Here is a 12,109-nt window from a genome sequence, read left to right as displayed (position 1 = left end):
ATTAGCCAAAGAAATCAGTAATAAATTTCAAGTTTATACATATGTACAGATAACTACTTAGATAACAATTAGATTATAGATGATCTTTAAATAGACAATTTTCATTGATTTTTATTAATGAGCAATTATAATACAGATAATAATAGATTAAAGATGATCTTTAAATAGACAATTTTCATTAATAAGCAATTAATATACAGAAAGTAACAAAATTATTGTAAACATATCAGATATAAATATATAAATTTCAGAGGGGAAAAAATCGGACAAGTTTCAAAAAAAATCGAAGCTTCGTGTCGTATCGCAAGAAGGCGGCAAACGAGCTGGAGTCAAACGAGCGATGAAAAACGATCCACAAATCCATTCATATCTCGTCCGATTTCAATCAAAAATCGAATCCACGGACTTTACAAGACAATTCGCGATTTTAGAGACACAAATAAGGTGGAGTCGCAGCTTCTACGGGAATATCCCGGTGCTTGCACTGATCATCCGCCAGCGGACTCGGCTAAATTCGGTTGGTCGATAAACGTCGAGTCGCCGAAGAAGCCGCGAATAAAGGTCATCGCACGGAAGTCGGTCCGTTCCGCTGGCAGTCGCGGTAGTCGAGATAGGTCGATCCTGTCGCAGGCAAGTTTCGCTCGCCTTCCACTCATACTCGACTTAACATTCCAAGGGCCGTCTCTCTGCAACACTGCTCTCTGGTAAGTGCGACCGCCTGCTGCTCGGCGAAGTGAGTAAAAAAAACGGGGTTCCTGAATCGCGCTAGAGAGAGACGAGCGAGCGCGTGTTCGCGAGCTCCTCGGGACCGCGATTCTCGATCCCGTTACATCCGACTTCTCGACTTTTTAATTCATTCCTCGTGATTGATTGAGAATCTAAAGCGAGAGAGAGGGAGACGGCCATTTTCTACCATAACGTGCGTGTCGCTAATTCGCCACCCGGCACTCGTCAACGTCGACGTCGTCGTCGTCGTCGTCGGGAGTCGATCGACGCGCGGCATCCTTCGCGCATCCTGGGAGCTCGCGACTTCCTGGGGGTGGGGAGGAGTACTCGCGTCGCGCTGGGAGGAAAGCTTCGCGAGAAGTCGACCGAAGGGGGCGTTACGTAATATTCCGTCTACCTACGGTTCGATTCCGCTGTTACGGCTCGTCCCGACCTTCGCGAGGCAGAGGTGGTGTCGTCGAGGTTCTCTGATCGTGTGTATTTTCGTATTTTCTCCAGGTACCCTTTGTTGCGTTAGAAGCCTATCAGACACCATCAGCAAACGTCATCATGTATGCCTGCAGCCGATTCATCGCGCCTGTCGCAAAATCCACCGTAAGTTGAAAAACAGGGAAAAGAAAATAGAAGAAAAAAAAAGGAAGATTTTATGATTAATTTTCTTGCATATATATACGTATATATGTATATGTAATATATTATATAATGACTCCCCCGCATCTTTTATTCACGTTTTCTCCTCTCTGCTACAGCTGGTCTCCGGCACCAAGACCTATCTACGGCCACTGAGCAGTGCTGTGATTAGCCATAGCCAGTACTTACAGCAGAATCATGTTCAGACACCAGTTAGTTTGGTGAGTAAGGTTCTCTTGAATTTTCCCTTCCCTCTGTCTCTCTCTGTATATTGCATAACTTTTCGAGATCAAGGTTATATAAGTGGCCACTGCTGTGAAGGTTTTGAGTCTCAATAACAAAGTTTGGGATATTTTCGGGATATCTGTATTTTTAGCAGTCGTCGAAAAGAAATTTGTCGGCAAATATAGGTCGCGGTTTTTGAGGTCAAAGTTGAGCGACAAGTACACTGGAGTTAAGATGTGTGAATGTTTTAATTAGATGTCGAATAATATTGGTTACTAATTTTTTTAAAATCTGATAATGTTTGGATATTTTTTAAGTCATGATTTTTGGCAAATATATGTGTACAGCTCGTATCTTGTGATAAATTTTTATTAATAGTATTGAAAGAAGTGTTACTTGAAACTATTGAAATTATAAAATATATCTTTTAAAAAATTATTATATATCTTTTACTACATGTGATTAGAATTAATGTTGATATCTAATTTGTGACATTTTGGTGCAGTCACCAATTGTGCGCAACTTCCAAACTTCGACAGTCAGTCGTGACATCGATTCCGCTGCGAAATTCATTGGAGCTGGTGCTGCCACTGTAGGTGTAGCAGGATCTGGTACGTATTTATAAAATATACACAAAAGTACACAATTATTTATAGAGCATAGTTTTGCACAATAACATAAAAAGTATTATAGTGCAATAGAGTAACAAATTTTAATGAGACATTTAATGGATGATTAAATTGGTTAAATATAAATCTCTTTACATACTTTATTATACAATATTTATATGTAATTTAGTGTTTAATTTAATTTTAAAGTAATTTATATTTATTACATCTCTCTTTAATGCATGCACATGCTATATGTTAATAACATGTTTAACTTTCCCAAGTGTTTTCATAATAGTCTGAACACATTCCAAATAATTAAACATTTATTGCAATTTTTCTATATACTTTTTACTTTTTTAATATATCAAATTACTTTGCTTATGATAGAATACTTGTATTTTTTTAGAAACAAATATTGACTTTTTTTATAATAAAAAGAACGTGAATAATTGTACAAGTGACAAAATAATTGAATAATATTATGTTTGTTTTAATTTTTCGTTCAAGTTTACATTGTTTTTAAACAAGTGTTATTCCATATTATAGGAGTTGGTATTGGTCTGGTTTTTGGATCCTTAATAATTGGTTATGCACGTAATCCTTCCCTGAAACAGCAAGTTTTTAACTATGCTATCCTTGGATTTGCGCTATCTGAAGCAATGGGCCTCTTTTGCTTGATGATAGCATTCCTCATACTATTTGCCTTTTGAATCCAACTCTCTTCCTGGACCAGATTCCTATTCATGAAAGTGAAGTTATTATATTTTTCTTCATCTGCCATATATTATTTGATCCACAGTGTTTTAACATTTTGTTAAGTAGGATACTTGTTCATAGATTGTTATGTAATACATTATATATGTACAGTGTGTGTCGCAAATATCAATATCGACAATAAAATTCTTGTTTAACTCCATTCAACGAAAGTCGGAAATATATATTCCGTAACAGTCGACGAATATTGTTATTCCAGGTGCTAGTATCGGATCCGTATTCGGTTCGCTGATCATCGGCTATGCCAGGAATCCTTCCTTGAAACAGCAATTATTCTCGTACGCCATTCTGGGTTTTGCCCTATCCGAGGCTATGGGTCTCTTTTGTCTTATGATGGCTTTCCTGCTCCTATTCGCCTTCTAAGCCACAATATCTGCATAAGAAATTGCTGATATAGTTTTAGTGCGTCACTGCCAAGGCAGCGTCGTCTGGCTCGCCTGGGGAAAGACGGCGCCTGCCTCTGGTGCGCGGGATGCCATGAAATCATTAGAGAAGCTCAGATTTCCGTGGGTTCGGTGGGGTTGCGACGGCGCGGCAATGAACAAGAGTTACAATTAAAAAGCTACATGTTACACATGTCAATGTCCGCGGATCGTCTCGGCCCCTTTCCAAGTCTTCAGCTTGTTTGTAATCATTTCATGGCCTACTGTCTCATGTAGCGTATAAACTCACATTGTTATAAAATAATGGATTTCAGTGTAACAAGAACGAATAAGACATTATTGAAAGTTAAAAGAAAAGAAAAAATAAGCGACAGCTTCATCCGCATATACCTATGGATTACACGTAGGTATTCACACACTCCGTTATAGTATCCTACGCGAGATAGTACACTTTCTGAAAAAATCCTCTTGTCACCTTAAAGGGTTCATCATTGTTGTGCCGTCGCGTACGCACGTTGTTAAGGTAACTCTTGACGATAAAAAAAAAACAACCAAAACTGTACAGTGATACCGAATAAACATCTTTGTCGTGAACATGTGGATTTTTATAAATACTTGTTTACACAAATTTCCTTTTCTGTTGCCTCTAAATTCGAAAATATTAGATAGTTTCGAAAAATAAATCGAATCTGCTCTTGTATACAATTATGAATTAAGTATAAAAATAAACTTTTTTTTTTATATAATTATAATAATTATTACTTGAGTAACTAAATATTCTTAAAATGTAAAATTTATCTCTTAAAGCTTCCATGAAATATTCAGTATTCAAAAAAATAAAGATAAATTGATCAAAGTACAGCTATATCTTATTTAGCAATATATATATATATATATATATATATATATATATATAAGAATTTATTTTTAGTTAAGATATTTATACATTTAATTATGTAATCAAATTTTTTAGCAGTCTATATTCTAAGCAACAAGAGTTATTCATTGGTATGTATATAAGCAATGTGCGCATTATAGATTTTAACAAATCAAATTCTTTTTTTAATTTTTTTTGCTTTATTAATTAAGAATCGCAGATATGTACAGCTTTATTAGAATTTAAAGATGTCTGGTGTTATATTTTACAAAGCTGCCATAATATATACTTCAATTATGACTGTAGTATAAATCTTCCATTAATGATTAACTAAATTGTGATTGTACAATAAAGGCTCGAAACTATTTAAATGCATTTAATCTAAATTGTATATATATGCATGAAATATGTTATATCGTTTACAATGATAAAAAAATTAAGCAATTAAATCATGAATATAACAATATGTCGAATTAAAATCACTAATGGAATAAAATTAAAACTTACAATTACTTCTTACATTAATCCTCACACATACATACTTATATATATTTAGACTAAATATAATTTTTATTTTCACACTGTTCAAAATAGATAATTATTAAATTTATTTTTGTGGGATGCTTAAAGCAAAAATAATTCACTCTGATTTTCATAAGTTGCTAATTTTCTTAAATATAGCTTGAAATTTGACATGTATACATGTGTGTGAGCATAAATTTTAAATATATACATATGTGATTACATATAATATTTATAAACTCTATATTATACAAAACTCTATATTAAAAATCTCCAAATATATGGAAGAATGATGACATGTAATGGAATATCAATAAAAATTAGTAGAATGAAGAATTACTTTTAAATGAAAGATAAAATTGTGAGTATTATATAATAAGTTCTTGTAATTCTTTTTCTCATTTTTGGCAATTATTGATTGCGCATAATATAGCTGCTTTAAAATAACAATATCATAATTATGTTTTTGATAAAAAAAATCTTGTTTCCAATATTATTCAGACTCAAACTTCTTTCTGCATTAGAACACATGAGTGAATCTGACAATGTTATACTGAGAAAATTATACATTCAATTTGGTCAATAGTATGTGTAACATTAATGAGAATTTTAAATTTATATTGTGCACAGCTTAATTTTCATCGCGCGTTATACAATTTCTATATGTATATCTATATATTTTTTAATATAAAGAATTAACAATTTACATAATCTGATAATGCAGAGTATTATCGTACTCACACATGTGTAATATTTCTTGACAGATTGTTGAAGACTTAAATATCTGTATTAATAATATGATTGTACTATTATACATGTTTAAACATATTTCTTAAACATATATGTTTTTAAGAAATATTTTTAAATTATTTCATTCCCTGCTGTGTAAAACTTATAAATTCCACTAGATTATTTGGTATTTAATTGTTCCAAAAGATTCTCCCTTTCCCGTAGACATGTCCATGCTTTCTCTTGTTCTTTTTTTGTTAAAGATTCTTTATTCTGTTTGGCTTTAGTCAATTTTTTATAATGTTCTATCACTTCGTTGTCCACGATGCTAATTTTTCGTTTCAATGCTTGCCTTTTACTTTCCTCCTGGGCTAGATTTAACAATCTCTTCAGCTGCATGACATTGTGATTGGACAATGCTGAAAGTTCCTGTTGACACCTTTTAATCTCTGCAAGAATCTCATCATCATCTTGATTCTTTTTCTGCCCATCGGGTTCCAAGATTCCCTGTTCGACCAATTCTTTGTGCATTCGTAACTCCAAGTTAATGGAATTTTGAATGGTCAGATCCCGCAAAACGGGCGAGTCCCCATCTCGGAATAATTTATTCTCTGTGTTATTATTCCCAACATACACCTTCTCCTCCAGAAGCGCAGAGACCAGTCGCTGAGTGAGAGGTCCTGCGATACCATTACTTTTCTTATCACCTTTGGATATCAAATGGGACATGTCTGTACGGTTCTTCCTCTTTTCCCTGTTCGGATTAGCCGCTTCTTCCTCTTGCAACAAGTCGTTATGCGCCCACATTAAGCTATAATGACGGCCTAGAGATGGGATCTTTTTAAATTCACTTATATTACCATGCGTAGCAATCAATTCCTCCAACAATTTAATATCATCGGGCATAATGTCAGTACAATAAGGATCCACCGATGCCCAGAACTTGTTGGGCGTATCGTTTTTCGGTAAAAGCAGCTTTGGTGCATCCGACTTGGATCCCTCTATCCTCGCAATTTCGTGTGCATTTGATTCTACTTGATTTGCCGAACTTCTTACTGTCCTCTGGGTGTAGAGTTTCGTGTACAGAGGCGATTGACTTTTGGTATTCGCCTCTTTTGGCTTTAACTTTTCCTCGCGCACCTTCTCCTTTTTGTTAAGCAGAGGCACGCTTTTTCCGCTCTTCGAACGTCTGTCTCTACGTTCTTCTGCTGACGACAAGTTGGTGGTCTCCTCTTGAAGAGTGCGATACCGTACAACGACAGCTGACAGGAGTGTCTCCAGTTCCATTTGTAGTGTGTCGAGATCCTCCATGCCCACACCTTTCTCCGCTGTGCGTTTCAGGATGTTGGTGCACGTTGGCAGATTTTGACTGTTGTCAACCGTCTTTAAAATTGCCTGAGACGTCGTCGGCTCCGGCGTCTCGGAATTTGTATCTGTGTTCCCCAGCGAAGACTGGGCAGTCTTTCCAGATTCGCGTACCTTCATGACAGCCTTCTTCGAACTCTGTTTCCCCTTTCCCGACATATCTCTGAACGACGAGAATCAGTAACGAGAAACAATTCAAGTTGTCACTTTAAAGATTTAGTTGTTGATCTCTGGAATTAACTTAGCGAGGCTCCCCTCAAGCAGATGTGTCACATCTGTAATTACGATTATTTGACATTTGTTCAAATTTTCAGGAATTATTATTATCAGATTATAAGTGCCATTATTACAATTACCTCGTCTTCTTTTTGAGACATAAAATATCTTAGCCACGTATAAATAAGAGCGTAAAATTACGCAGATTTTATAGGTTATAATCTACACCAGTATTTTTCTGATACAGTGCAGTGTCTGCATTTGACCAGTGATTCTCATTGAACAGTTTCTTTGCGTCTGTCGCTACGTGTGTATTTGCCTTTATATGCCTTAAATATTTTACTTGTCATGTGAGTTTTTTTTGAGAAATTCTAATTTATTGGAGCACCCCCGCATAAATTATTTTGACAAAAAAAATAAAGATTTGCTATACACAAAGTTTATATGAAATAAAAAACTCATTCTAAAAAGAATTTTTTTTAATCGTATGAGATTTTAGAGTTCCTATAAAAACTTTGTCTATATATAATAGATAAAAATGATATATGATGATATAATATATAAAAAAATCTAGTTTTTTTCTCATTTTACATTCGTCAAATCAAATATAATCGAGAGAAATATATATGTAATGTATATGTATATACTTCACGACACAATTTTATATATATATAAATATAAAAGTAAATTATATATTATTAACTAAAGCAGAGGAAATAAAATTTTAATACAATTTATATTTCTACCATAAATTTATGCTAAAAACTGCTAACAATAATAAATTATTTTAATAAGCTATAACTAAATTTATAATACAAATTGCACAATTTATAATTATATATTAAAACACATGTTATTATCAACATAGAGAGATTTAACATTCATTTATACTTTGAAACCTCAAAAATATTCTTAAAACTCATTATTCTAATATAATTTGATCAACTTTTACAATGTATAAGAAATATATATGGAACATCAAACATTTTTCAAATTACTTCATTAGAATGAATTTCTTCATTTCAATTTCATAAACTATTAAGAAAATTTACTACTAACATCTAATAAAAAACAAATTAAAGTTGAATTGAAAAAAGTTTACACAAGTACTAACTTGAGTAAACTTTTACAGAAGTATTGCAAAATTTTATCTTTATATAATTCTGAAAAGAAATACAAGAATTTATTGAAAATATATATTAAAATGTTATACTTTTACTTTTGTATAATTATGATAAACTCAATTTGAATAATATTATATACATATATGTATATTATCAATGCACATACATATAACATCAATGTGCATATATGTATATATTCTCTATTATAATCTTTATAATTATAAAAACTGATAAACAAATGTCAAGGCAAGTATAATTTAAGTGTAAAGCAATTACAATTTTGACAATTAAAAATTAGCTATAATTTATATTTAAAATATTACTTAAATTTTGTGTGTTTATGAAATCAATAAATAATCAAAACTCAATATAAAAGTTAAGATTAAAAAAACAGCTAATTGATTCAGAATAAATATCCAGATATAGCCTTGTCGAATTTTATTCTTTTTCCTTGTTAAATTGTATAACTATAAATTTATCTTTAAAAATTGCCAAAAATGCATACACTTAATAGGCCACTGTTTTTTAACATTCCAACTGTAAATATAAATAACTGACATTAGATGTACTTTCTCAATTACAATTGAAAAAGGCATTGTAATATTTTATTACGAAATAAATTGTGGACTCGCAAATTTGTGAATTTATATACATACGATATTCATCTAAATGATTTATGTAGTTGTACTAATAAAAGTACTAGGCTTTCATTTTGCTCATTATAAATAACCGAGTATTCAAAATGACTATTAAGATCTCTATTTAAGGATGTTTCACTATCATCCGTTTGTATGAAAAGTTGGAGTATTTATTTTCTCAATATATATTTATATATATAATTTTTAAATAATAAATTTATAAATATTATGTGTGTATATACATATATACGCACATTCATTTAAAGAGATTATAGGATCTACAAAAGCAGAAAAATTTTCTTTAATGTATCTTTACTCGTGCGAGTCCAACTAAAGATTAAAACTTCATTCACATTGCATAATTTGATCATTCATTATGCAATTTATAATTAATACATAGAATAAACAGCTAAAAAGTAGTCCAAATATGTATTCTCTGTGTGGACTTGAAATACATGATTAACCCCTCTGGGTGTATAGAAACTGATATATGTAACTGCATTTTATATGCCAAATTTTCATCACACCCAAAGACAATTATACATATATATAAATATAAATATACATCTATCTACAATAGACTTCTATTTAATTCACATTTTTCACCTATCAGACTCTCTCTTGCATTTCTTGTAATCTTTTGCATGAAGGTATTTCGAGATTTTTAGCTTTGAGATATAAATCATGATCTCCGAAATTACGGGCTTTCCACATCATGGCTTCCCCTAGGAAATAATAACATTTACAATCTCTTTCAACCTTTTGAATACTTATAGAAAAAGAAAGTTATTCTGTATACATACTGTAGTTCTTCTCTCTGGCACAAGCTTGTCTTAAATTATTGAAATACTCTTCTTCAATTGAAATTTCTAGCCTACGTAAACTGCCTTGATATTCACTGTGAAAGTTCTCTTTAACATAATATGTAATTTGTGAACCTTGAGTTGTTCTCGCCACAGAATATTTCCTGAAGATAAGAAGAAAGTCACATTACATGTGTATTTTAACGATTCCTGGTTAAGTTCAAATACTATTGATTATACTTACGAATTTGAATGCAGACTATATACTGGATCAGATATGAAAAAACTGCTCATCATAGTTAACAATATTAGTAACAAGACTGGTAACATTTGAAGAAATGTAGTATATCCATTTGCTTGCTGTAAAATATTGTTATATTATAAATAAAGTATAAAAATTGCACTTACATTTACATTATATATAAAGTATAAATATTGCATTTACATTATAAATAAAGTATAAAAATTGCTCCAATAGTATAAACAATGTTCTAGTCTACCTGAGAATGGGTATGTTGTGCTTGCTCTTGCTGTCTCATCCATCTACCACCTGGTCGACGCATATAAAATTCTTGTTGTGGAAAACCAACGCCGAAGAACATGTTAAATAACTCCTCAGCTGTGATATCAGCTAAAGATACACAGATATTTTAATTTATAGTTACTTCCTAATGCTTAAATTTGTAATATTAATTTATCTTTTTTCTTTACCTTCAAATCCACGAGTATAATTATAATGTGTATGACCTTGGCGATGTTGCGCACTTTGCATTCGCTCTTCTTCAGGACCATACATGTCATATTGTTTCCGCTTCTCCGTATCAATAAGAATGGCAACCGCATTACCAATAGCTATAAGAAAATAAATAGATTTTTCACTTAAATGTGTATTTGATATAAATTATCTTTCATTGTAATATATGGAGTTACCTTTAAAAGCTTCAGCAGCACCTGGTGCTTTATTTTTGTCAGGATGTAATTGGAGGGCTAATTTCTTGTAAGCTTTTTTAATGTCGCTGTCTGTAGCTTCTTTGCTGACTCCTAAAATCTCATAATAATCCTTGCATTTCTTTATCCTGAAATAATTAATTTCCTTGTAAACGAGAAGTATATCTTATATAAGTATTAAACAATTTAAAACAAATAAATGTTTCACAAATCTGTTGACACTGTTGAAACAGTCTGATCATTAAAAATATCTACCTTTTGACATGATCCAACTGTTCTTTCGTATAATCAGAATTAGTCTGGGAATGTGTTCCTTCTTTAGTAACATTTTGACGTTTTCTAACAGTAGGCTCAGCAGATTCAGGTTTTTGGTTTTGCTTTGAGAGTATCGTCACTTCCGCCAACAATTCTATAAATGTATAATTAGTTGATTATTCCTTCATGACACTTGTTCCATCGCTCTCTAATAAAAAACTTACAAAAGCTGTGCTTTCGCAAGACAAATATAAAAGTCATGAATGCAATTTTGCAATAAATATTTCAAAAAATTTAGTCGCGACAAACAGTTCAAAATATAGGGGAAAGATTCTCATCGTTCATTTATCATCGTTTAACGATGTTCCGCACGTACCCTCAGCCTTCTTCGTCGGATAGAGTTTCTGGGCTTTGCGGATAAACTTCTCGGCTTCCTCGTATTTTCTCTCTCGCATATATCGCTCCGCGAGTTCGGTGCACCGATCTGCCTCGTCCTTATTGCTATCCATCTTGTACGTCGTCCGGCAGTCCCAGTTACAGTGTTCTATTATTCGGTCACGGTGACAGGGCAAAAATGGTTCAGCGAGTCGCGAAGGGTTTGAATTCAATTATTCTTTCCAGCGTAACGCGTGACTCGATTACACGTCATGAATATCAATACGATCGAATGAATGGCCGGATGCAATCGGGTACTGATGCGAGGGACACGAACGAACGAGCCATCACGTTAATTTCACCTGCGATCAGCTGCGATATTTCGGCCAAACGAGTCGTACATATGTCACACACATACAAGCATAAGAGCACACATGCACGCGCGCAATCGCACTTTTGCAAAAATTTATTCGGCGGATCCAGAAGTTCCGAAATACCGAAACATGCTCAACTATCGCACATATACTTGTTCAATACGGATTGGCCGTCAGGTGGGATATTTTCCGTGAAGTTATCTTTCGCCGCGTTTTCACGGACGGATATGGAGAGTCACATGAGAACCACTGACAATCATCTGTCACATGTCCGTTTCGCAAACTAAAATGACAAATCTTTTTTCCGATTATCGATAAAATCACTACTCAGTCACGCATGATTTTTCCTTTATAATTTATAAATATATATGTATATGTTATTATTAATATATTTTCACTCACACACACACACATGTAAATGATACATAGTGACACATATATTCTTGATAAGAAAACTATTTTTCGAAATCTCTTTAGAGAGAGAAAGAGAGAGATGTTTTTCTCTCTCGTTTCGCCGTGCTGCGCAGTGGGGAA

General features: G+C 32.9%; 3 protein-coding genes across 5 annotated transcripts; 1 reads left to right on the top strand and 2 right to left on the bottom strand.

The window, feature by feature from the left end:
• Positions 1-527: 527 nt before the first annotated feature.
• On the top strand, positions 528-3,943 carry ATPsynC (ATP synthase, subunit C). 3 transcript variants are annotated; one of them, XM_029315047.2, is made up of 5 exons: positions 528-630; positions 1,225-1,320; positions 1,476-1,577; positions 2,087-2,192; positions 3,166-3,943. In XM_029315047.2, exons 2-5 carry the CDS (start codon positions 1,276-1,278, stop codon positions 3,327-3,329), a joined length of 417 nt encoding a protein of 138 aa, XP_029170880.2. In that variant the 5' UTR covers positions 528-630; positions 1,225-1,275; the 3' UTR covers positions 3,330-3,943. The 3 variants fall into 3 exon arrangements, with proteins under 3 accessions (XP_029170880.2, XP_029170879.2, XP_029170878.2); XM_029315046.2 differs by having other exon boundaries at positions 569-733; XM_029315045.2 differs by having other exon boundaries at positions 570-704.
• A 1,284-nt stretch (positions 3,944-5,227) lies between these two features.
• On the bottom strand, positions 5,228-7,330 carry Ada3 (transcriptional adaptor 3). Its single transcript, XM_029315076.2, has 2 exons — positions 7,199-7,330; positions 5,228-7,117 (listed from the first exon to the last, which is right to left on the bottom strand). The coding sequence occupies exon 2, from the start codon at positions 6,999-7,001 to the stop codon at positions 5,658-5,660; it is 1,344 nt and encodes a 447-aa protein (XP_029170909.2). The 5' UTR covers positions 7,002-7,117; positions 7,199-7,330; the 3' UTR covers positions 5,228-5,657.
• A 1,275-nt stretch (positions 7,331-8,605) lies between these two features.
• On the bottom strand, positions 8,606-11,923 carry LOC114940280 (dnaJ homolog subfamily B member 12). Its single transcript, XM_029314868.2, has 8 exons — positions 11,203-11,923; positions 10,827-10,980; positions 10,554-10,699; positions 10,335-10,475; positions 10,124-10,254; positions 9,868-9,983; positions 9,624-9,787; positions 8,606-9,545 (listed from the first exon to the last, which is right to left on the bottom strand). Exons 1-8 carry the CDS (start codon positions 11,333-11,335, stop codon positions 9,430-9,432), a joined length of 1,101 nt encoding a protein of 366 aa, XP_029170701.1. The 5' UTR covers positions 11,336-11,923; the 3' UTR covers positions 8,606-9,429.
• Between the last annotated feature and the right edge of the window lie 186 nt (positions 11,924-12,109).

Source organism: Nylanderia fulva, unplaced genomic scaffold, assembly GCF_048542155.1.
Source record: "Nylanderia fulva isolate GAGA-0341 unplaced genomic scaffold, ASM4854215v1 Scaffold16, whole genome shotgun sequence".
In the NCBI taxonomy this organism is placed as follows: Eukaryota; Metazoa; Arthropoda; class Insecta; order Hymenoptera; family Formicidae; genus Nylanderia; species Nylanderia fulva.
Note: the sequence above shows the minus strand (reverse complement) of the source record. Positions and strands in the feature narration are given on the sequence as shown.

What these genes read in the sequence shown, in the direction of transcription:
- Ada3 (XM_029315076.2), bottom strand. Translation starts at nt 7,001, where the DNA reads ATGTCGGGAAAGGGGAAACAGAGTTCGAAGAAGGCTGTCATGAAGGTA.
- LOC114940280 (XM_029314868.2), bottom strand. Translation starts at nt 11,335, where the DNA reads ATGGATAGCAATAAGGACGAGGCAGATCGGTGCACCGAACTCGCGGAG. An exon ending in TTATACTCGTGGATTTGAAG is followed by an intron (nt 10,255 to 10,334) that starts GTAAAGAAAAAA and finishes GTGTATCTTTAG; the next exon opens with CTGATATCACAGCTGAGGAG. An exon ending in TGCCAGAGAGAAGAACTACA is followed by an intron (nt 9,546 to 9,623) that starts GTATGTATACAG and finishes ATTATTTCCTAG; the next exon opens with GGGAAGCCATGATGTGGAAA.
- ATPsynC (XM_029315047.2), top strand. Translation starts at nt 1,276, where the DNA reads ATGTATGCCTGCAGCCGATTCATCGCGCCTGTCGCAAAATCCACC. An exon ending in CGCCTGTCGCAAAATCCACC is followed by an intron (nt 1,321 to 1,475) that starts GTAAGTTGAAAA and finishes TCTCTGCTACAG; the next exon opens with CTGGTCTCCGGCACCAAGAC. An exon ending in TGTAGGTGTAGCAGGATCTG is followed by an intron (nt 2,193 to 3,165) that starts GTACGTATTTAT and finishes TTGTTATTCCAG; the next exon opens with GTGCTAGTATCGGATCCGTA.